The 24,594-nt window shown below is 38.1% G+C and overlaps 1 protein-coding gene across 1 annotated transcript in view; it reads left to right on the top strand.

The window, feature by feature from the left end:
* Positions 1–24,594, top strand: part of ccdc102a (coiled-coil domain containing 102A) — a 91,051-nt gene that overhangs the window by 31,929 nt on the left and 34,528 nt on the right. The window contains exons 2-5 of the mRNA XM_051115368.1: positions 10,295–11,060; positions 15,851–16,068; positions 18,138–18,246; positions 23,352–23,468. Of these exons, the coding sequence (XP_050971325.1) occupies positions 10,386–11,060; positions 15,851–16,068; positions 18,138–18,246; positions 23,352–23,468 (1,119 nt within the window). The 5' untranslated portion in view covers positions 10,295–10,385. The remainder of the gene's footprint in view (positions 1–10,294; positions 11,061–15,850; positions 16,069–18,137; positions 18,247–23,351; positions 23,469–24,594) is intronic.

The raw sequence follows: 24,594 nt of genomic DNA, 5'->3' as shown, positions 1-24,594 counted from the left end.
ATAATGTTGCAGTTGATGCCTCTTTTCTTTTTTTAGCAAGTATTATGCTTGCGGTATGGGCTCCGTCCAGTGGTTTGGTGATTAAAGTTAAACGGCAGCCCCGGCTGGCTGACTGTTTGGTCTCAAGTTAGGATCTTTTATTAAACCAGAATATTTAAAGCGTACCAAGACTTGTGACAGATATATTAACATAACATTCATAATTCAGATGCCCTCGAGAATAAGTTTGGCATTCCCTCTTAGGATATTTTTCAGTGAATCAAAGCAAAACACAGAGTATATCCTTCTATGCTGTCTTCGCTTGTTTTCTGCTGTCTATAAGGTATATTGTACCTGGCTGCTCACTGTCTGTTTACAATATCAGTACAGTTTGGCTTCCTGTGACTTTTCAGCAAGTTTACTTAGCCGTAGAGATAAGCAGTTTTTAAGACTTGCTTATATACACTTGACAGGAATGCTTTCATCCGAGACGGCGAAAGATCTTTTATCAAGATCATCTGCTCTAATGTGGAACGCAAAATGATTGTTGTCACTTTCACAGTCTGCGGTTTGAGACCGCATGCACTACAAGCAGACAAACTTCCTCTTCTTTTTGGGGCAAATTCTTCTGAAAGCCACAAGGATCACAGGTTACAGCCGAGGTGTGCTTTCACTATCAGATCACTGAAATTTACGTTAACGGATGCTGGGCTCAAAACACTCCTGCTCTTGTATATTTAAGAACATTTCCATTGACTTTTGGGTTGTTCTTTTCAAATGTACCTAGTCCTAGACTAAAATGTAAGTCTGGGCTGATTCAGCTGAAAGAAACTTTGTTTTGCCTTTGTTTTGTCTCAAGATGGACACCAGTAATGTTTTTTCCTAAGGCATGTTTATAAAAATTACTTAAGTGTCCTAATTGAACTATGGCCTAATCCTGGCTTAGACTAAGCCCTGTCTGTGAAACTGGGCCTTAGTGTTTTAAGATCTCTGAAACGTTATCACTCCCTGTTAGGGCTGCCTCTCTAATAGTTGACTAAATGTTAGTTGACTATAAGAAGCTTAAGGTCCTTGCACACTGAGTCTGAAATTCTCATCCAAAAATGTGGATCGGGTTAAATTTTCTGCATTTTCCGTACCAAGCATTTTGAGAGGTGTTTTGATAATTCAGAGCCACCATGATGTTCTGTGCATGATGTACTTTGACGAATATGGAAAAATGGATATGAAAATTTTGGATTCAGTATGCAAGGACCTTTAGTTGACTAAAATTTTTGAAGTCGGTTAGTCTCAGAAAAAAAAATACCTTTGTCTGTGATGGACAGATCAGTAACGGCTAGTCCTTGAGAAAATCCAAACATTCACCTATCATGTGTCGACCTCAAATAGGCTATGGCATTGTAAGAAGTAGAAACTTTACACGGCTGATTGCTCCCACGTTACCCTGGATTAATGTGCATTATTAGGCACATATCCAAGTGTTTGTGTGGAGTGTGGAAGCTGTTAGCGTGCATACTACATGGAATCATGACATGGAGGCGCCGGTGTTATGGTTTATCGAGTGACTGTGTTAACTGGTGATCAACTTCTGGTTTTAGGTCATGCTCCATGTGTAATTGACCTTTTTCACATTTCCGGGTTCCTCAGCAGCGGAAGTTGTTATAGTTGGGATAACTTTGAGAGCAGTAAATGGGAGAGTACCACAAATATATTTTTGCATTCCCAGTTGCTCAAATAGCAAAAGGAAAACTAATTGAGAGAGACTGATAATTGGTGATAAACTGATAATAAGAGGTGATTTAATACAAAATATAGTGTTATAAATGCACATACATTTAAAAAAAATGGTCAACGCAGCAACAATCCGTCCTCATGCAGAACATCCTCGAGAGCGGTCTGAAAGCATATGAAACAGTCTGCTCTCTATAGCGCTCTTGGTCCTGTGCAGAGCCGCGACAAAGTCAAACACACCTGCTAGTTTACACCGGTCACACTCTCACACAGGGCTCACATGTGAAGCAGTAGCGTGAAAACATTACAACCCCCTTAGATGTAAGGCTACGATTAAATCAATCCTCATCCATACTGGCATTTCAGAAAAGATATCAGTCCATACTACACAAATGAAAGTGTGCGTTACGTGATCATTCACGAACACTGTAGCATGATGCTACATAAGACAATAAACAAGATTTATATTCTGCTTTTATTAAAAACTCATTTTAAACCACGAGCAAGTGTTTGTAATTTCCGTTTGCTGTCGAATGTGTGTTTTGGCCATGTAATGTTGTTGAAATATGTTAAGTCCTCTGAGTCAGAACAGCCACTGCAGAACACAGAAGGCATATAACGTTATACATACCGGCAGACAGCACTGGAAGGTGCTAGTGCTTGTCAGTAAATTACTGGAAAATGAATAGAAATTATGATTATATCTGAGGTATGCATTTTAAAATGAACATGCACTAGTGTAAATGTAGCCTAACAGATGTGTAAACTTAAACTTTTTTTGAGCTTTATTTTCACTGATTTATTGTGTTGGATATATTTTGTTCCTTTGTGCAGTGGCTCAGGAGTCTGTATAAATGCCAATAAGCTGAAAAAAAAATATTTTGAGATGATAATGTAATTTTGTTAAAATTGATTTCATAAAATTGGTGTCAAAAAAAGTATTGTTCAGGAAGTCAAAGTCAAGGTCAGTATTGGCATCGATATCAAATTTTTGAACGATACCCAGCCCTATTTACGATGCTGATGACCGTTGAAATGCGTCATCACAGTCTTGTGGAAAGGGTCCATGGAACGACCGCAGCAGATTTGCCGATTCTGAAAGCACAAATTGATGTGATATTAAGCTAATAAATACAGACTTGTTCATTACATGATTTTGGTATTCTTGTAAAGATTACAAATCATTGGTATAATTGTCCGTAACAGCTGAAGTATGAAAAATAAACACAAAAGTCTGCTTTCATGGGTTTCGATTGTGCACTAAGAAAGTTGTGCTTTGAGATGACAGTTATAAACACACTGAGCTATCTAACTGCAGTGTTGCCAAGTCTATGGTCGCGGGTTGAAGCACCCCCAATAACATGGTATTTACCCCTGGGAATGTGAATTTTACCAGGGGAACCTGCCAAAAACATGTATTTTATCTCCTGGAAGGTTTTTTTTTGTTTGTTTGTTTTTTTTTTTAGACAGGTGATCCCACTCAAAACATCAGGCTACAACAATCAGGCTAGCTTTGGGCTAGTTTTTAGCAGCAATTGGGCAGGTTTTGTTGTGAAAACTTGGCAACCCTGTCTAACTGCACTGCTTCAGCTGGCGATTTTTGGATTAAAGTAAGGATTTTACTCTCTGCGTAACAACACACAGCTGGCTGAATCAAGAAAATGTGCCTGTGTTAACTTGTGACCTGTGTTTACCTGTTATTAAATTAACAGCAGTTTTATTATTGTATTAGTGTCTTAGACAATGGTAAATTTGGTTCCTACTGGTTTTATTACAAATGCTATCGTTAAACTATGGTTACTATTGTAAAAACATGGTACATTTTCCTTGGAGACTAGCTTATGTCTCATGTAATAACGTTATTTCCGTTATTTTTTGCCGTTATTTTCTTATTCCTAATACTTAGGAAACTTGACTTGATTTCTTATTTTGTTGTAACAGTGAATGAAATGTAAATGTTATATTCTAGTCGAAATGCTGCTTATAAATATTGCTTTGAAAACTTGTGACCTGTTTTTTTTTAAATTATGTAATGAGAAAGTCTGTGTTTATTAGTCAGCTTAATATCATGTCAGTTTGTACTTTAAGAATCTATGATTCTGCTGTGGTCGTTCCATCACATCTGGAGTGGAGGACCTGAAACGGAAGGTGGTAATCAGTTAACATGGTGACCAGATAAACTGTTGCAAAAAAGCACTAAACACTGGTGCAATCCCTGCCATTTTTCCTGATAACAGTGCAAAATACGCTGTAATTTTGCTCCTACAGATAAGAGTAATACATCATTCAGAACTGTCAGGGGTCTACTTTTATTTGTATACACTCACAATATCAGACGTTGTGCTTTTGTAAAATAAAGAAAACAAACAGGACGTGCATTCTGTTGTCTCTGTTTTTGTGCACTGGAGTGACAAACCTCAAAGCGTGGCAAATGTGCCTCAGCTTATAGGCTACTTGCCTCAGAGACATAAGAAATATATCTAAAGAAAGCTTGAAATAGCTACTCTAAAATAAACCACTTCAAACTGAAAACAAATACTCTCTGATTATGTAATTCGTATGAAAGGTGTATTTCTCTCCAAAGGTGCGTCCACTGTAATGCAGAGATGCGTCAGCATCAACTTCATCTTTGTAGCCAAGATATTAACTGAAAAAACACAAGTTTAGTAATAAACAGTGTTGGGGAAAGTTACTTTATATGCATATGCAGTAATGCATTACAATATTGAGTTACTCCCTAAAAAGGTAACTTAGTTACTTTTTATGGGAAGTAATGCGTTACTTTACTTTTGCGTTACTTTTTAAATCTGGGCAGGGCTTGCTTGTTTGTTCTTAATATAAAAAGTTCTGTTTTTGGAAAATGTAAAAGCCTTTTCACACCAAAAGCCTCAGGCTTTGAGAAAAGTAAATTCACATCTGTACAGTAGACCGCAGAAGAAAAAATGTCAACTCTTCAGCAATAAAAACAGGAAAAGAATCTTGAGTAATTTTTGCTTATTAGTATGGTTGAATTGCATCATCTAAGGTCATTTAATGTATTTAATTATTGCAGGCTTGCGTCATATTCTGAGTTGAATTTCACTGTTTTTATTCATTTTGAGGAATACTGAATCAGTTTTTCGTGAGTGAGATGAATTAATGCATGTTCACATAACTAACATCTTACCCCCAATTTCTCTCAACATGGGTAAAGGAGAGCTTTTATTCAGTAAATGGGGGGAAAAGTAACTGGCGTTACGTATTTGAAAAAAGTAATTCAAATATTTTCTTGTCAATTAAAAAGTAACACGTTACTTTACTAGTTACTTGGAAAAAGTAATAATATTACGTTAACTTGCATTACTTGTAATTCGTTACCCCCAACACTGGTAATAAATAATTAACATACTGTATCTCCTTGCTGTTTTTCCCAACACATTGTCATTACTTTTGCTGGTGCTTTGCGGAAAGCTTTATATGTGTGCTTGGGTGCGAAATAGGCTATATATTAAAGTCTCATTATGGTTTAGTTTCCCACCCCCAGTATGTGTTTAATTAAATTGATATAAATGTGTGATTAGAAAAATCTTTAGTCGGGGGCAGCTCTACTCCCTGCTGAGTTTCACTGACTCTTAACACACTTTTTCCTTATGGAAGACTTCTCCTGAAGCGATACTTTGACAAGCATAGCTGATGAACCAGCGAACAAAAGAAATGTACTCCTGGCTTAATGTCAGGAGGTGACAATAGGGCCTCTGAAGTAAAATGGACTGCAGCCATCAGATCGGTTTTCACTTTCACTGGCTCCTGTGAGTGACATTGTATCTCAGTTTGCCCTTGAGTTCCTCAATCTCCTGCAGAGCCACTAGGAAAAACACAAATGGATAGCGTTTTACATAAGGGCTTTATTTATATCCTGTGTTGAAGAACTTTTCAGATTTGTAATTCATTGCTTGCTGAGTTTGGAGAGATGAGATTGCTTAGTGCTCCGTGGTGTGTGGTCTCAGTTGTTTGAAATGTTCTTGTAACTTTCCTGTGATGTAATAGCAATGACAGTTCTGGGGCCTCATGTATAAAAAAAAACTGTACGTAGATTTCATTCTAGAAGTATGCATACCCACAAACTGCAATTTGTTTGTTTGCATGCACAAGAGTTCACATTTATTAACCCGTACGTATGCCAGAGCCTGCTTCATGTTATATATGGGAAAAGGCCTGCACGCTTTTCAATTTCCATTGTATGCTTGCAAATTTAAACATGCACCTGGTCTTGCAGATTTAACATTTGATCAACTAAAAGAAGAAAACAACTGCACATTGTTTTAACCATATGCCAAGCGTAATAGGGCTGTTTTCTCCCTCATTTTTTTGTGCTTTCAGGTAACATTTGGTGTTCTCTCACAAAGATCTTCTTTTGTCTTTTGCCTCTGTTTCATGTATTTTGTCTTGGCAAGGATTCTAATCGATTTCTTCGTGCTTAAGCTGAATTAGTCTTTGTATACACTCCATTATGCCTGTCAGCCTTGTTCTGTTTTGGTAAAGGGTACTGTGAGCTTCCAGATGTTTCCTTGGCAGTGAAATATGACCTGAAATGGATGAGTCAGCTTGGTTTAATGGTGAATCAAACTGATGGCAGCAAATTTGTGGCTTTAAGATTTCCTGCATTGAGGGTATACACTATTGGAGCAGTGTTTGGGGAAAACAGTTGTGGCAGGATGGAAACCATTCAGTCCTCTAATGCAGTTCATAATTATCCTCTGACTTTGTAGTTTTGCATTAAATATGATCTGTTCTTATTTTCGGCAAGTGTTTATCAATTTAGCCAAGTGCTTGAATGTTTGAATTCTGAACAGCGTGTTCAGTAAAGCAGAATGACCTTTATGTCATGGACTTAGACATTTACTACTTTATTAAAGAGCAGGGCGTATGGTTTTTTTAAAGTGTCAGGTTTAAATGCATCTAGGGTCAGAAAACATTGTAATTTTCCCAGAATATACATTTATACATAGTCCATGTGGCCATGACTTCGAAACGATTTGTTCAAGCAGTTCTGAGTGAAATGTCTGTAAACTCTTCCCTTCCATAGCCTTCTCTGCTCTGATTGGTCAGCTGGCCAAGTCTGTTGTGATGAGAGGAGTGCTTGAGCAAGTTAGCGAGTGCTACTATCTGTGTTGCCATGTCCGCGGTTGTTTTTAATGTGCGGTTGTTTTTAATGTTTCGCGGGTTTAAGTGACCTCAGTAATGTCATATTTAGCCCCCGGAATTAGAATAGTCATAACTATTTCAAGTAGACATTAATATTGTAAGACATTAATATTGTGCTTTACCTGGAAACTAAAAGCTGCACTAGGTATACATCACATATTAGCACAAAAAAATAGATATTTTGAGCACTCAGTTGAGAATTGGCACATAACGTAATAATCGTACTTACAGGTTGTGGTTTGGAGACATTTATTAGTCCAAATAAAGATTAGAAGCCAAATAAAATAAAAGCCAAGATTAGAGAAGCAGTCCTCAGTAAAATGACGAGCACAAAAAAGGTTTGGATTGTATTGCTGTGGTATCATGGAACACAGCGTCTGTGTCTTCTCGTTTACATTTGAAGGATAGCTACATCACAAACTGCAAAAGAGATATTTTTCGAAAACCAGTGTGATCTGCTGTTTAAAGCTTACTTGCATGTGTTGCAGTTTGAAGTCTGAAGCATGTGAAGCCTGACTAGCAAGGTAAACTTCTGTCAACCAGCTTAAAGGGTTAGTTTACCCAAAAATGAAAATTAGCCCATAATTTACTTACACTCCAGGCATCCTAGGTGTATATTTTCCTTCTTTCAGATGAATCCAATCAGAGTTATATTAAAAATTGGACTTGTTTTGGACTGATGAAGAGAAACACCCGACTATGCCATTCGAACACTTGGAAAAGCCAGGATAATTTTTAATATAACTCTGATTGGATTCGTCTGAAAGAAGGAAGTCGTATGCGCTCTGGAGGTTGAGTAAATTATGAGCCAGTTTTCATTTTTGGGTAAACTAACCCTTTAATCAGCTGCGTTTTGGTGGACCAGCATCAAACCAGCCTGGAAACCCATCCTCTGAATCCTCTGTTAATGTTTAAGGTTTCTGTTACACTTACAAGAGCACATGTGAATATATTACAGGAACACTACAATTTTTTTTTTGAAAATGGGCTCATTTTCCAACTCCCCTAGAGTTAAACAGTTACCGTTTTCAAATCCATTCCGCCGATCTCTGGGTTTGGCGGTAGCACTTTTAGCATAGCTTAGCATAGAGCAAATGAGCCTATTTTCGAAAAAAAGTGGAGTGTTCCTTTAAAAGCATGTTTTGCTTTCCCTATTCTCAAGGATATATTCATAATCCCCCAAGGATAGAATAAGATTACTTTTTTGCTTTAGATAAAAGGCAACCCTGAACCTTCAACCAAATCTGCCACTTCTTTTGAAATCAATCGCTTTTTCTTCTAGCTGTCAGCGGTATTGCAATGGTTCCAGTTACACATTTTCCCCTTTCTCTCTTTCTTCATGTCTTTCTCCTTCTCATCCACTTGTCTCATGTTTCTGGTGGAGATGCCGCTCAGATTGCATCATTAAGGTTAATCAGGATCTCCTGTGAAAGCCTCTGGAGCTAATTAAAAATTTCTGCCTCTTTCTCCTGTTTTTCTCACTTGTGGTCTTTTGCTGTGTCACATCCTTGCAGGAGCTCATTGGCATGACAACTGCTTTGCCTCCAACATGTCAGCTGTAGCTCACAAAAGAGACACCCAGTGACATATAGACTTAACCATGTAGCTTGGGCTGATATGTTGATCCTGGATACTGATTTATTATCCCGCTGACCCACAGTGGCAGCAGTTGCTGTTGTTTGCCACCAAAACCCTTTTGCACCCGCCGTGCTTGCAGAAAACCTAATAGTCTCGACTTTTTTTTCCAGCTGAGCTAATAAAATGGAGGCTTTTGTATGAGTAGCGTTTTATGAGGAGCCTATGCCTCTGTTTCTTTCCCCACTATGTTCTAATGCACATGTCGGCAGTTCCCAAAGCCACAGGCCCCACCCGTAAACCTCCTCTGGGTTTAAATAGTGACGTATTTGTGTTTGGTTAGTGCCACAGTTTACTGCATTGCTCTTATAAGGGAAACCTACAGAGGAAAACTAGAATAAATGTTTAAATAAGTGTAGGTGCAGGACTTAAAAGAATAGTCGTTCCAAACCCGTAAGACTTTCTTCATCTTCGGAACACAAATTAAGATATTTTTTGATGAAATCCGAGAGCTTTCTGACCCTGCAACGCAACTGACACATTCAAGGCACAGAAAGGTAGTAAGGACATTGTTAAAATACTCCATGTAACCTCGGTGGTTCAACTGTAAAGTTATGAAGCTGCTAGGATCATTTTTCGGTGCAAAAAAAAAAAAAAAAAAACACTTTATTTAACAGTTTCCTCAGTTGTTGAATAAAGTCATTATGTTTTCTTTAATTTCTTTAATTCTGGAACAAACTACTTAAGATAAATGATTACTATTCATGTCTGCTTGCTATAGTACATGGACCTAGATTGAAAAAGCACATTTTGTCTGTCAGATGATTTTCCTAGAGACATTTTTTGGCTCAGACAGATTACATGCTCTGTTGTCTTACAGGTCACATAGAGGGCTGTTTTCAAAAAATATAATACATCTAATCCTTGTTCACCAGAGCCAGCACTATGTGTAAAACAGCCTCACACTTTTTACATACATAAACACAAGGTCCAACTCCCATAAGCTGTAGGGCTGTAACTCTTTCCTCACGGCCGATGAGCGATGCTGGCTGCTCTGACTGAAGGCTTTTGACCTGGAACCTCCTCCTTTGTCGCCCTGCACTCTTTTAAGTAAATACAGCCTGTGTGGGAGTGTGAGAAAGGGAGAGCACTTGTAAATCAAAGCTGCACTAAGTTGTCATGGTGTGGTTTGGATTGTTCAACAATGTCAATGTTATTGGCCATATTGCACTGACATGTTGACAGAAAAAGTTCTTGTTCTCTTGTTTGCTCTCACTTTTCCTGTATGTCTTTGTCACCTCCTGAATTTATATGTGTTCTGGTTTTCAGAGCCGTTCCTGGCTCATTTTTTTGCCCTATCTGTTATTTTATTCAAAGTTTCCCCATTAAATAAAAAATGGCTGATAGTAAAGAAGAACATTCTTAAAAAAAAAAAAAAAAAAGAAAACCCTAAGTAGTTTAACCCTTCAAAAACCTCCTGAAATTTGTTGCAAAAAAACTTTGGCACCTTGGAATACATAATTTTATTTAAATTTCAAATAAATACAAGCTTGGTGAGCGGAAGAGAATTCTTTAAAAGCATTAAAAATCTTTCTGTTCAAAAACATTTGACTGGTAGTGTATATTAGTTCATTGTTGCTTGACATTTTTAGAGTCACTTAGATTTAAACTTTTCTTGAAATTGTGAAGTTGAATGAAGTGTTTTTCAAAACCATATGACTAATAGATTTAATTTTAAACAGACACTCTTTTCATTAATCCTTGTGCTTTGTGACAAATCAAGGCTTTTGAAGTTGTCTAAATGCAGCTTTTTCTTGTTTCACAGAAAACCGTCATGTTGATGTGGATCATGGCATCCTGATCAGATCTTTCTGACCACTACCTTCTCTTTCCCTGGACTCATCATTGGCTCAGTGATGAACCACACACCCAGCCCCCACATGACAGAGGCCGCCAAGTCCGGGGCGGGCTTGTTGTGCGGCCTGGGCTTGGGCCCGGATCGGGTGCGTTCCCCGGACAGCCTGACCCACACACCCAGCCCGTCAGGGGGAACGCCCAGCTCCAGCCCTCCTCTGCTGCTGTCTCCAGGGCTGGGGTGTGATGGCGGCGGGGACTGGGAGAGCCGCGAGGAGCTGCGTCTGCGTGAGCTGGAGGAGGCTAGGGCGCGGGCGGCTCAGATGGAGAAGACAATGCGCTGGTGGTCGGACTGCACGGCCAACTGGAGAGAAAAGTGGAGTAAAGTGCGAGCCGAACGCAACAGGGCGCGGGATGAGGTCAGGCAGCTGAGACAACGCCTGGACGCCCTTACCAAAGAGCTGACGGGGGCGCGACGAGAGCGCCAAGAGCTGGCGGCGGAAAACGAACAACTGCGCCTGGAGGCCCAAAGAGTCCTAGCTGAACAGAACTCCCCAGCGAATGCTTCCACCGCACCAGCATCCAACTCCTCAACTGCCTCCACACACTCCAACCAGCCAAGGGAAGCAGACATCAAGCAGGACAGCCAGGATGAGGAGAATGTGAGAGATGGGCCAGGCTCTCCAGAGCAGGAACCTGTGAGAGATGTAGACACTGACAAACCAGACAAGCAGAAGGTGAGTGTAAAACTACATATTTTCAGAAAGGACTAGTTGGGGAGTTTCCTGGCAATTCACCTGACCCCAGTTAGACACTCAAACACAGCTACATGGAGCCAAAGACAACGGTCAGCAGGAGTATTTTGTCAGAGTAGCAAGGGACTCAAAAAATAATTATTTTAGTTTCAATTATTTTGCTTGTGCACAAAGATTTGAGCACCCACCGTAACGCAAAATAGGGCCCTATGATTTCCGCAATGTGGAAAATGCAGACAAAAAAATGGAATCAGGTCATAAAAATGGAATTTATGGAACTTGGAATGTTTTGGATGAATACATCAAAAGTAGGTCAGTACACTTAAATCAAAACGCGATATGGACTAGTGTCTGTGAATAGTAAGCCGCAAAAAACTGTTTAAATATGAATCCCACATGTTCTGCGTGTGTGTGAATGAATGACGCAGATGCTCGGTTTCGTTTATTACACACAAACTGAAGCGCACGTATGCTTGCTGCGTTTTCAGCCTCTGTCACCTCAATATATATATATATATATATATATATATATATATATCTAGAACTGGTCTGAGAGTCACATCATGAGCATTTTACTGTTTCTTGTGACAAAAATTATCGTCATATCATATACAAACAGAAACATAAAGGTCTTCACAGCGACCTTTTTTAAAATAAACTTTGGTTTAACTTAAAGTAACTGTGACAGAAATATATTACTGAATGTAATGATAATAATAACGTATATACTACTACTGCTACTACTAATAATACATTAGTTTTTTAATAAAATCAATTATTTAGAGATGCTTTTGAGTAGGGCTCCCTTTGACTAAAGATTTTTCTGGTCGACTAGTCGTTCATTGTAAGCATTAGTCGACTATCAGTTGCACATTTTTTAATACACCATATAAATCATAATAATGAGCCTTTAATTGCCAACATAGCCTAATAAGAGCTCAAGTGCTCATAAAGCTTGCCACAGCGCACCGACAGCAGTAATGATTATGAATGTATCAAGGAAAAACAGTAAGGAGGCTGCATTAACGTTTAAATTATTTATTGATAAACTAGGGCTTTCTTTGTTTTCGGCTTAAGAGATGAAGTTGGCGACACTGACTCATCATCTCTGCAGTAGTGATGGGCCTGTATATGCATGTTCTCAAAACGGATCTCTTAGGGCCCTACCAAAAACAAGTAATCTGAGCCTAGCGATGCAATAAAATGTTACAAAAACATCATTTTGAGGCATTTTGTCAAACATGACGTATGTGACCCTGGACCACAAAACCAGTCAAGTGGCACAGCCAAAAATACACTGCATGGGTCAAATTTTTGATTATCATTAGGATATTAAGTAAAGATCATGTTCCATGAAGATATTTTGTAAATTTCCTGTTTCCTATTTTCTGTAAATATATCAAAACTTATTTTTTGATTAGTAATATGCATTGCTAAGAACTTCATTTGGACAACTTTAAAGGCGATTTTTCTCAATATTTAGATTTTTTTGCACCCTCATATTCCAGATACTATTTTCAAATAGTTGTATCACTTGATGTACAAATCCCAATTTCAAAAAATTGACTCTTATGACTGGTTTTGTGGTCCAGGATCACATATTGGTCTGCAATCTATAATTATATTTTCAGCATCAAATTTGTTGTTGCCTCAAGTACTGTCATGTACTTTTTATTGTTGACAAAAAAAGTTTTCACACTTGGTTTAAATGACTGGTCCAAACCAGAGTTTGACTGCTGAACACACGTGTCTTGTGTTACGGGTTTTCCTGTGTGGTTTCGGAAACTTGCAGAAATGTTGATATGTGCTGTGTCATGTGATGCTCAAATGCAAATGTTTTCAAGATTTTGCGAATGAACTCGCTCCTCAACTGGAATTGGCATTTCCAATGTGATTACACTTTTCAGTTTAATAGACTTTGCCACTTTCCTTTAGTCACTGTCACTGTAGTTTAAGGTGATAGTCACAAACAGAATATGGCTTGACTTGATTTACTCATTCAAACAGAAAGCGTTCAAGGCACTATTGGAATCTGATTGTAAGCAGTTCACTTGTGCAACTGAGTATGATTGCGAACAGAGCAGCAGCAAATCGTTTTCAGGAACTGTACCCTAGACCTTTTTTTTTAATGGTTTACCATCATCTAAACAAACCTAGGTCTGATGTCAAATGAAACTGAGTACGCACCATAAGTGCTAGTGAGAAAACACTTTTTAATATGGTGTGAAAACATGTTTGTAAAGAATTGTACTTAATAATAATAAAAAATGTTCAAGCTAGATGCTCAAACCACGCAGCAAACCTACAGAATAACCGAGGCTCGTTCACTCTGGACACAGGTAGACAGTTGTAAATGGGTCAGCCACAGACCTGGTTTAGTGCATCTCCCTGTGATTTCGTTACCTGACTCTGTGCTTTTTGCTTGTGTGCTGGTTTCTTTTTTTATCCTATTATTAGAACCGCCCCTCTCCCAGCACAACCCCCCCTATGTGTTTTACCCATGGGGCCACAGCCAGGGGCACCGCAGCAGCTACCAATACCCAGAAACCCCTTTTTTCATTCCTAGACTCGCTTAAGCATATCTGTTATTTCCTTGATGTGTTTTAACTAATCTTTTAAAAGAATTACCCTCCACACAAATGTGGTTTAGTCTGCTGTGCGCATTAGCATGCACCTTTTTTTTTAGTTGGCAAATGGATGCGAAGGCAGCGCACCAGCGGAGAGAGAAAAGGAAGAATTAATGTCAGTGTCAAACTTGACCTTCAGAGTCTAGAGGATGATGGATGTATATTTCGGCACAGATATCAACAGGGGGTAGCCTAGATAGCTAAAGAAACTCTCAGACTCGTGTGAACAGTGATGGTTGCCTGCTGAGAGCAAAAGTGGTTTTGGCTTTTTTATTTTTTAGCATAGAAACATCCACCTTCTCAGTAGTTATGTGGCGTCCTCTTTCAATTGTAGCTAAGTAAACAAATAATAGTTAGCGTAGTCTGACTCTCACTGGATTGTTTGATACAGTTCCATTTCCTGATCTGTTTCCACACACAGGCATGCAGAGTGCTTCCACATGTAGAACTCTATTTGTTTTCGTATGTGTTTGGTTCCCCCTGGTGGTAGGGAGGTGTTAGTGCGGTTTTATCTCAGTTATTCAACTGTGGCCGTTCTGGGATCGTAGCAAGTTGGCAGCATGTTTAGTGTCTCATGTCTGTCTCCGGAGGCCCATGTCTTTGATATGTAATCCCTACTGTGTGTAGGAAGGAAAGAGGAAGGATGGTGCGTTGAACTGTAAAGCCGGTTTTTATTACTCCTCCAAAGAGCTTGTGAATTTCATTCATGCACACAGGAAATAAGGGAAAGGTGCAATGTGATATTTGTTATGTGGATGACAGAGAAAATGCCTCTTCTGTGGTTTGGTTTAATAAGGAGAAAAAGAAAACATGAACGTCTCAGTTTTTTTTGGTCGTTTTATGTTTTTCATTTGTTTTCATTGTCTTGGAACACTGACTATGGCAGCGGTTCTCAGCTGATTTTGCTTCACAACCTAAGTTTTACATTGAACGTCGACTGGTAGGTCAACACAGTTTGGGGATTGTTTATCGTACAGAAGTAAACAAAAATGTTCCTTTAAATCATTTTATAATTTTAAGTTAAAATATTAGGTTCTCCTTGTTTATCCTTGTTTGTAAGAGAACTCCTGTTTGTTTTAGTCCGGGTTAAGTTTTCTTTATGTAATTGTGTACTCATGGTTTTTGAGGATAAAGACATCGCATGCAACCTCGTTGCCATCTTTTGACCAGATTAGTTTGCTACAACATAGATTTCAAGTGATGCAAACTTTGATGTCAGTATTGATTGAATAAGCTTCAGTTTAGTCAATTACATGCTGCCAGAATGGCATCTAGAGTTTCTTGTCTCTGCCATAAAAATAGCAACAGGTAGCACCAGTAGCTTATCGAGTGCAACCATTAGATGTCCTTGACTTCTATGGTGTCCCTGAGTTTGAACTTACAAAATGCATTTTAAATGCAGCTTCAAAGGGCTTTGAAGGATCTTATCTAGTGAAACGATCAAGACAGATAGGGTAAGTCAAAATACTCCCATCTCATTTTCTCCCCCAACTTCAAAATCACTCTACATCACTGCAGAAGTCCCGACCCAGTGTTTAAGTGACAAAGAAGATCAAATGCCCTTTACAAAAAAAGGTAAAACAGTAATGTAGGATGATTTTGAAGTTTGAGAAGATGTGAGATGGGAGTTTTTCAACATTCCCTAACTGTCATGAACCGGAGTTCACGCAGAGCTAGACAAGACGAGTGTTTGAGGTTAAAAAGTATATAAACTTAAATTTTTTCTTTAGAAAATAAACAATGGTTTCGCTAGATAAGAAATGTTTTCCTCAAAAAACGTAATTTCTTTATGACTGAAGAAAAAAAGACATGAACATCTTGGATGACACGGGGGTGAGTAAATTACCTGTAAATTTTTGTTCTGGAAGTGAACTACTCAGTTTTCAGTTAATTTATTTAGAAAAGTATCAAACAATTAAAAGAAACTTAGAAACTCAGATTTCATATTTCAATCGAAGTTTTATAACTTTCAGTTCTCCCCTGTATTTTTAACCGTTCACGTCTATTTTATTTAGCTTTATTTGTTTTTATTTTTAAAACCCTGTCTGAACAGATGCATTTTTTGTTCTATGGCCCTCCAGTTTAGAACTATTTAAACTGTGATATTCAAAATTCTGTCTTTCTTTTTTTCTTTCTTTGTGTCAGGAGTTGGAGTTACTGGAGGCTCTTCTCAGGGCAAAGTCAGAGGCTTCAGACTCTTGGGACATTCGCAGTGCCAGTAGCTTGCGCTCAGTTCTCAGTCGGCAGGACCGGAGCAGACTGCTGTGGGAGGATCTGGCTGCCCTGGAGGAGGACTCTAGCAAGCTCAATGCTCTCCAGCTACGCCTGGATGAATCCCAGAAAGTCCTGCTGAAAGAAAGAGAGTAAGAGATCATTATCCAGGTGGAAACAATACACGCATTAAACAAAGCAGAACTCAGCAAATGAAATTAAAGGCCATCTAATAAAAATGTATCCTTCACAACCTATGATATACTGAGAAGGATCTATGCTTGCTTTGTAGAAATCACCCACTGGAGGCATCTCAGTTGTCTTATTAGAACAATCTGTTTGGACTTAAAGGGGTCATCGGTTGCCCATTTCCACAAGTTGATATGATTCTTTAGTGTCTTAATGAAAAGTCTATAACATGCTTTTGTTAAAATCTTTCAGTGGTATTTGTAAATAACACCTTATTTACCTTGCCAAAATCAGCTCTGCAAAAATCATCCTGTTCTGGTCGAGGTTGCTTTAAATGTTAATGAGCTCTGCTCGCCCCGCCCCTCTCTTCTCTTTGTGGAGTGACGAGCCTGTTTACTTTAGCCACATTTAGCCGCGTTTAGCCGCTAAACTTGCTAACTAGCACGTTATTAGGAAAGGCAATTGCAAAGATTAATAAAAAAAAAAAAACCTTTATACTCACTGCTGCTGTAGGTGAAGCTGGATCACGAATGATTTGCGCAAACATAGACGCATTTATGTAGATCGGGAGGCGCATTCCCTTCACAAACAAATGTAATCCACTGCATCTTCAGTGGTTCAGATGTCGGGAGTGAATGACGACCACTATGTTCATTATTACATCCAGCAACACAACACCTCAATCGCTTAATTGGAGATATTGTTGTATAACTTACATCCATGCTCCGGCATGGAAACAATGGAGGTCGGACTGTTACAGCTGATTTAAGGCAGGTCTGAGGTAAGACGCTCATGTCAATCAACTATCGCGGGAGCGGCCTCTGTCGATGTGACACCACAACGACAGGCATCTAAGAACGGCTCGATTTGAAAAAGGGGATATTATTTTTACAGATTAATTAAAAAAAGCACTGCATGGATTTTTATCATTATAGGGTAGATTTGTACATACACTGCCAACACACATTAATGTTCAAACAACATGTAAAAGTGAGCTTTGCATCCGATGACCCCTTTAAAGGAACACTTTAAACACTTTAAATAGGCTCATTTTCCAAGTTAAACAGTTGAGTTTTACCGTTTTCAAATCCATTCAGTCGATCGCCGGGTCTGGTAGTAGCACTTTTAGCATAGCTTAGCATAGATCATTGAATCAGATTAGACCGTTAGCATCTCGCTAAAAATAATGACCAAAGAGTTTTGATATTTTTCCTATTTAAAACTTGACTCTTCTGTAGAGTACAAAGATGGGTGAAAAATGAAAAGTGGCAATTTTCTAGATCAGGCGTGGCGAACGTCGGTCCTGGAGATCCGCAGCCCTGCGTAGTTTTGCTTCAACCCTAATCAAACGCAGCTGAACAAGCTAATCAAGGTCTGAAGGGTTACAAGAAAGCAACAGGCAGGTGACTTTTAATTAGGGTTGGAGCAATACTCTGCAGGGCTGCGGCTCTCCGGGACCGACGTTCGCCACCCCTGAACTATACTGTCATTCCGCCGTAATAATCAAGGAACTTTGCTGCCATACCATGGGTGCAGCAGGCACAATGATATTACGTAGCTGTCAACTCTGCATCTACACAAACTTAGTGCTGGTCACTTTCAGGCACTGCATAATATCATTGCGCCTGCTGCACCCATGGTACGGCAGCAAAGTTCCTTGATTATTACGCCAGAATGAGAGTATAGTTCCTAGCCATATCAGCCTAGAAAATCGCAACTTTTCATTTTCCGTCAGTCTTAGTACATGATGTAACTACAGAAGATTCAAGTTTTAAACAGGAAAAATATTGTCATTATATATGTCATTTTTGAGCAAGATGCTATCGGTCTAATCTGATTCAATGATCTATGCTAAGCTATGCTAAAAGTGCTACCAGACCTGGAGATCATCTGAATGGATTCGAAAACGGTAAAACTCAGCTGTTTAACTTTAGGGGAGTTGGACAATGAGCCTATTTTCAAAAAAAGTGCAGTGTTCCTTTAATGATGATGATCTATTTTGTGCGTGTCCAACATGTCGTGTCTCTGTCAGGGATAAACACGCGCTTATTAAGAACATTGAGAAGCTGGAGGCAGAGCTGAGCCAATGGAAACTGAAATATGAGGAACTGAACAAGAGCAAACAAGAGGCCCTAAAACAGGTGAGGAAGCTTATTCTTTAGATTTTTACAAAAACAAAGACATTAGGCAAAACTGCAATGAAGAATCAACTCAGATTTGACATCAACATAACCATATTTTTTCCTGGCAGACTCTGTCTTAAAGTGGTGTGCCTATTAGCGATGAATGATATAAAATATTCCTCATATATTTGCAGTGATTTTGCTGGTAATGTAAAATCAAGCAACATTATAACCTTATGTTCATTTAGTGACAAATGGTGTGGAAAACATGTCTTGCTTACTTTTAACTAAATTTATAATATGCTTTAAACATCGTGAATCTACTGAGCAACAATGACTGTTAGATTGAAATTATAATTCCCCTGACTGCAAAAAATCACTCTTTTGGTTAATTTCAGCACAGTCATAAACAGTTATAAATATTGAGATATGTTGTCAAAAGGTTGGAAAAAACTATTCAACATTTTTTCTAATGCATATAGTGTATCATGATGACAGTTCTTCAGGAACCAGCAATAGATCCAACTCAAAGCCAAACAGCTTTGTAGCAGCTGTGGAACATTTAGCTTACTGGCTTCATTTATTGAATTATGGTATTTTAAGCAGTTTGCTTTTTGCTTTTGGGCATCATATCAAGACACCAATTGCTGAGCTTTAATTGTCAACATTAGTATTCTGGCTTCAGTGCTGTTTTTGTTATTTGTGGATCGTGCTTGATTTACAAATAACAGATAAATTGCTGAAGCCTGGAACACTAACACATGAGGAACATATTCTCATGAGGAACTGATCTCCAGCACTTCCATGTTAAAAGAGCATGAAATCCTTGGCCTTTTTTCCAATTTCCTCTGGGCAATTTATAGTCAGAGCTTTAATCAGTAGGAAGAATGCATGGTGAGTGCACTGGGTTGAGTGCTCTGGTGGCCTGTTCATCAAAACCCAGTACTTCTCCTTCACTTCCAGATGTCATATTCTTGCTTCACATGATCCTCTGAATGCAGTCATATCTGCTTCAGAGACATAATAACAGGCAGAAAGTTGAACACCTAATCTTTCTTTACTATTTTTGGAAAAGATAACATGAATCTGGGAAAATAATTACAATATTAATCAAAACTATGAAATGTCTTTCTTTTTCTTTCTTTCTTTCTTTCTTTCTTTCTTTCTTTCTTTCTTTCTTTTTTTTTCTTTCTTTCTTTCTTTCTTTCTTTCTTTCTTTCTTTCTTAATTTCAATTTCCAAACAACAGCATTTATTTGAAATAGAATTGAATTTCATCAATTTCACAATGACTTTTGATTAATAAAATGTGCCATTACTGTATTAAAAAATATTAATTTCTTTTAAAAAATCTGTCTGGCCCCAAACCTTCAAATGTGGATGGTAGTGTATTTTTAATTTGTATTAATTTCATATGTAGGAAGTTGTATATTTTGTATATTTTTGTATGTTTGACAGCACAATGGTCATTCCACAAAATCGTTGCCTTTTCCACTTGGAAAAATTGTGAAATAAAATAAGTTTAATCAATATTTTTTTTAAATATCCATGAAATGAAGACACCTTAAAACAAGAAATTGTATTGTGCCATCTCAGGCTATGTAATTGATTATTTTATGACTATTTTTCTACCTCATGTTTTGGAATTTTTGTCAATCCTGTTATCAAGACAAGTGTTACTAGATAGTATAGTTTAATTAGAACTCATATGCCACTGAATGATATAGGCATTAGCTTAATAATATACAGAGGGTGACCTTTAAAATGTTTGAATTTTACACAGACTGTTTTTAAAAACAGGGTCAAACCTAATCAATGTCATCCCTGTTACCCACATGTCAAAACCTGTTAGTATAAAAAGTAACAAGTTGACAGCAACAGGTTTGACGATTTCAAACAAATTTGCTAGTTGCTAGCTCATAGTCAGAGTCAGATTCACAAAAGTTTTCTTACTTTAGAAAGATGTTGATTATATTAAATGTAAGAAATAAATGTTTAAATTTACATTTTAAAAATGGTAACAGGATTGACATTGCATGAGTCAAGCCTCTTAAATCATCAGAAATAGAATATTATAAAGGAGTGAGAGAAACGTGCTTATCTTTTAAGTGTTGGAATCGTGGTAGAGAGATGATGTAAGCTCCTAGAAGCGACGTCACTATTTTACAAGGGTTTTTTGATGAGGGTAACAGTGCTTGAACTCAGGGAACATGATCATAAAATGATGTGTATGTTATAGAAAAAAAATGCTTGCTTACAGCAAAAACATTGCTTGACAATGAGACTATATTCACAACAATATGCAAATGTGATTTTTATATAATTTTGCAAATCAAATGTCCTGCTGAAAAAGAAAAATCATAGTGAGGGGGACAGGCCAAAAACCTTACCCCTGCCTGCATAAATGCTATTTAAATTATTTTAACTAATATTTAATTGACTTTTTATGTAATACTGATGAAAGCATACGTAATATTGTTGTTTTTAAATTGCACATTTATTTGTATCTATGTTCGATTATTTCTTAGGGATGCAAAAGGTACCGATTTCGTGGAATGACCCATAATTTCTTCTGACTGACAATATACAAAAGTGTACAAAAAATATATTTTTGTATTATATATATAAAAATTATGTATTCTATATAACGATGCATATTTGTTTATTTTTAAAACACACTGCAAGTATTTAATAGGGAACCCCAGCTATTAAAACTTGTATGGCTTAATATGTCTCTTACTGAAACATGTAGTAGAAAACCCATGAAAGATTTACATCCACAAAAGATCCACATCTTTTTAACATTGTTTCAATGACATCAAATGGTTGCGTTTGGTGAATTTCTGACCTGTTGCTATTTTTACCTATTTTTACCACAACACAAGTCGGAATACACAACTCTTAAAGTAAAATACTGATACGATGACCTTGGTGGTAATAAAGCCTCAAAGGCATCAGGGCAAAAGTGGAGAGAACAATGACATGGGTCTTTAGAAAGTTTTATTCTTCCACAGGCATCTTGCCATTCTTTTTTGCTCTTCTTGTCACTACAAAAGCAGTGAAGACTTACAATGCTTCTTTTGTTGCCCTTCGACTGGAAATTACAACCAAAAGCCAGACACTGTGGCATTGTGTCAGTATTTTATTTTCCGAGTTGTGTTGCACTGAAAATAGCAACAGGTAGCACCAGTAGCTCACCTAGTGCAACTATTTGACGTCAACAAAATAATAGCGCCAATAGACCAAAATATGTATAAAATGATGTGGATGTTTTAACCTCCTGAGACCTGGGAAACGAATTTAGTAAAAAAATAGTGTCATTTACATGTCATTACATTGTTTAGAGCTTTAATAAAATGTAAAAAAAGAAAAAAAAAAAATGTAAACGATATTTCAACAGAGGACATCGGGACTCCATTGTTTTACCAAAAATAAAAAGACATAAATGAACATGCATAGGCAAAAACAATTGATTTTATATACCTTTTTTCCTTATGCAAAATGTGTGTAAAATGGCCATAAACAGGTTTACTCATTATATACAATGCATCTGTAAACTAAATCTAATTCAGTTTTTGGGGCAACATGTAATGAAAAAAAGAAGTATAATAATGGGAGTACTAACTGACAAGATTTTCATAATAATATATTATATTTCATAGGAATATTGAAATATAATTGCTTTCCCTATTCATTTGTTGTGTCTCCCAAATTGCGTAATAAACATGCTTTTAGTCCCGGTGTCCTCATATGAGGACATGTATAAAATCAACGTCCTGTTTAGTAAGAAAGTCATATTTTGATTTGAAACCCCATAACATTTTCCTGAGATGTTGATTCATGACACACAGTTTAAAAATCGGTCAGATTAAAATGATAATTAGAAAATATTATAATATTTCCTTAAGAGTGGCACTAAAATAATACTAGACATTTTTGAAGACCAAGGAGAGGGAGTGGTCATGGTGCAACACCAAAACATTTAGTATCTCTGAAAAAAAGCCCTGAATGTGCTCTGTACAGGACATCCAAACTTAAAACTGTGGCATGTACAGTCTCAGAGAAATTCACTGAAATATGTCCTCATATGAGGACGCAGGGTCTCAGGAGGTTATGTAACATAAATCTTTCATGGGTTTTCTACTACATATTTCAGTAAGAGACATCATTTATATTATATTAAGCCATACAAGTCTGAATACCCTAGGGTTCCCATTAAAAACTAACATTTAAGATTATCAAAAGCATGCATTCATTCAAATATATCCAAACTAAATACAATGAATATAAAAATGATGCTGTAAAGGATGCATCTCTGATAGAGCACCACCAGGGGGCAGTTGTAACCTATGAATAAGGCAGTCTGGGATTGTTCATGAATGATTAGACTTCTCCTGCTTCTCAGGATTTCTTTCAGTCAAGCAATTTGATGAGAGACAGCCGCACTGATTAGGCCCAGGGAAACTTTCACTCTCAATACAAGCCTGCCATAGAGAGAATAAGGGACTGATTCACCATCATACACCTAGACATCGTCATAGAAATATAGTAGAGAGATGATGAGTAGGAAGAGATGTGCTTCTCTTTTTAATAACCTCAACCCATAAGGATGTGCATGAATACCATGCGATGATGAGTAGGAAGAGAGTGTGCGCCACACTCTGTAGTTTAATAGATGAGCTGCCTGTCCCCAGCCCAGCTGTGTGAGCTCACGACCTGCAGCGAATGTTAATCACTGCGTTTGAGTCACAGTGCGCCGAGTGTGAGACGCTGTAGAGAGATCAGACTTTGACCGTAGTGCCCCTTTCCCTTAATGGCAAATGTGCTAGACCGTATTGCCGCAGATGTCGGTACAAGTCGTATTAAATGAGCGCGGTTTCACAGAGTTTCATCAACTGTGAAATGAGTTTAAAAACCAGACTAGTTCACAATCAGAATGTTAAATCTGCTTGAATACCAGTGGCATCTTGAGAGTATTGCATAGTTTGGCTTAGTCAGACCGAGTAGTTTATTTGAATACCATAGATATCCTCCAACAAAGAAAAGGGAGGAAAGTTTTACTGAAGATCAGAAATTCAAAGATAAATGGATTACTCTCTCTGTCTTTTTCGATCTCTCACACAGCTGAACTTGTTGAAAGAGGTGCATCAGGATGAGCTGGGCCGCATGTCTGAAGATCTAGAAGACGAGTTGGGAGCTCGTACCAGCATGGACAAAAAACTGGCAGAGCTCCGTACAGAGGTGAAAAAGCATGTACATTTTCTGTATCCTACCCATACTGCACTGTTTTGCATGGTACGGTGTCACCCCAGGACTCACTGTGATCTACATCAAAGCTAAACCCCCTCAGGGCTTTAAACATCCATCCGCTGTCTCCCTGCGTTTCGACTAGCACGACACCAGGCGCCGTGTCCCTCTGTTAGTCAAGCTGGCGTAATGACAGAACGCTGCTCTAACACATTCCCAGCGTGCCGTGTTAGCAGCGGGGTGTTGCTGAGATGAACCTGGCAGGGGAGAGTGACATTATGCACTTTGATGCACTCCTTAAAGAGCGCCACCACTCCCGTGTGTCGGCTCAGATTCGCTGCGTCCCCTCATCTCCAAAACCCCACAGTGACCTCCCTTCATCTCTGCCCTCAGGAAACGAGGCGTTTCATAGGCCCTGCCTCATATCAGCAGTCAAATGGCATTATAGAAATATTAATGACTAGCTGGTCTGAAGAGAGTTTGGGGTATGCCAGGAAAGTCAGCCAGCACTTAAGGTGATTCTACAAGAGATGGTTTCCCATTAAACTGCTTTTAGCAGCAGGTCAGAACTGGGAAATCATGGAGGGCCCTTCAGTTAGTTCAGCATCATTCTGGGCTAATAGGTGTCCTGTGTGCTTATGCAGCATTAGTCCTTCCTGATCTTGGGTGTACGCAAGGGATATGCTGTCTCTTCATATTTGATGTATTTCGAGTTCTGTGCACGTTAACAGTTTTCAGAAATTTTAGAAAAAATGTTGTGGGTTTCAAAGTGAAAAAAGTAACATGACAAAAATTAACTGCAAAACAGTGTCATCCAAGATGTTCATGTCTTTCTTGCTTCAATCAAAAAAAATTAAAAATTAAGGTTTTTGAGGAAAACATTTAATTTTTCTCTATATAGTGGACTTGAATGTGGATTACTGGGTTGAAGGTCCAAATTGCAGTTTCATTGCAGCTTCAGTGCAGCTTTAAAGGGCTCTACACAATCCCAGCTGAGACAAAAAGGGTCCTATCTAGTGAAATGATCGATCATTTTCTAAAAAATATTATATACTTTTTTTTTATGAACAAATCCAGCTCTGTGATGCCCATCAACTTCACACATTATGTAATCATGTTG

Source organism: Labeo rohita, chromosome 7 (assembly GCF_022985175.1).
Source record: "Labeo rohita strain BAU-BD-2019 chromosome 7, IGBB_LRoh.1.0, whole genome shotgun sequence".
NCBI lineage: Eukaryota > Metazoa > Chordata > Actinopteri > Cypriniformes > Cyprinidae > Labeo > Labeo rohita.
The sequence above is the reverse complement of the archived record's forward strand: the minus strand, read 5'-3'. Positions and strand labels throughout refer to the sequence as shown.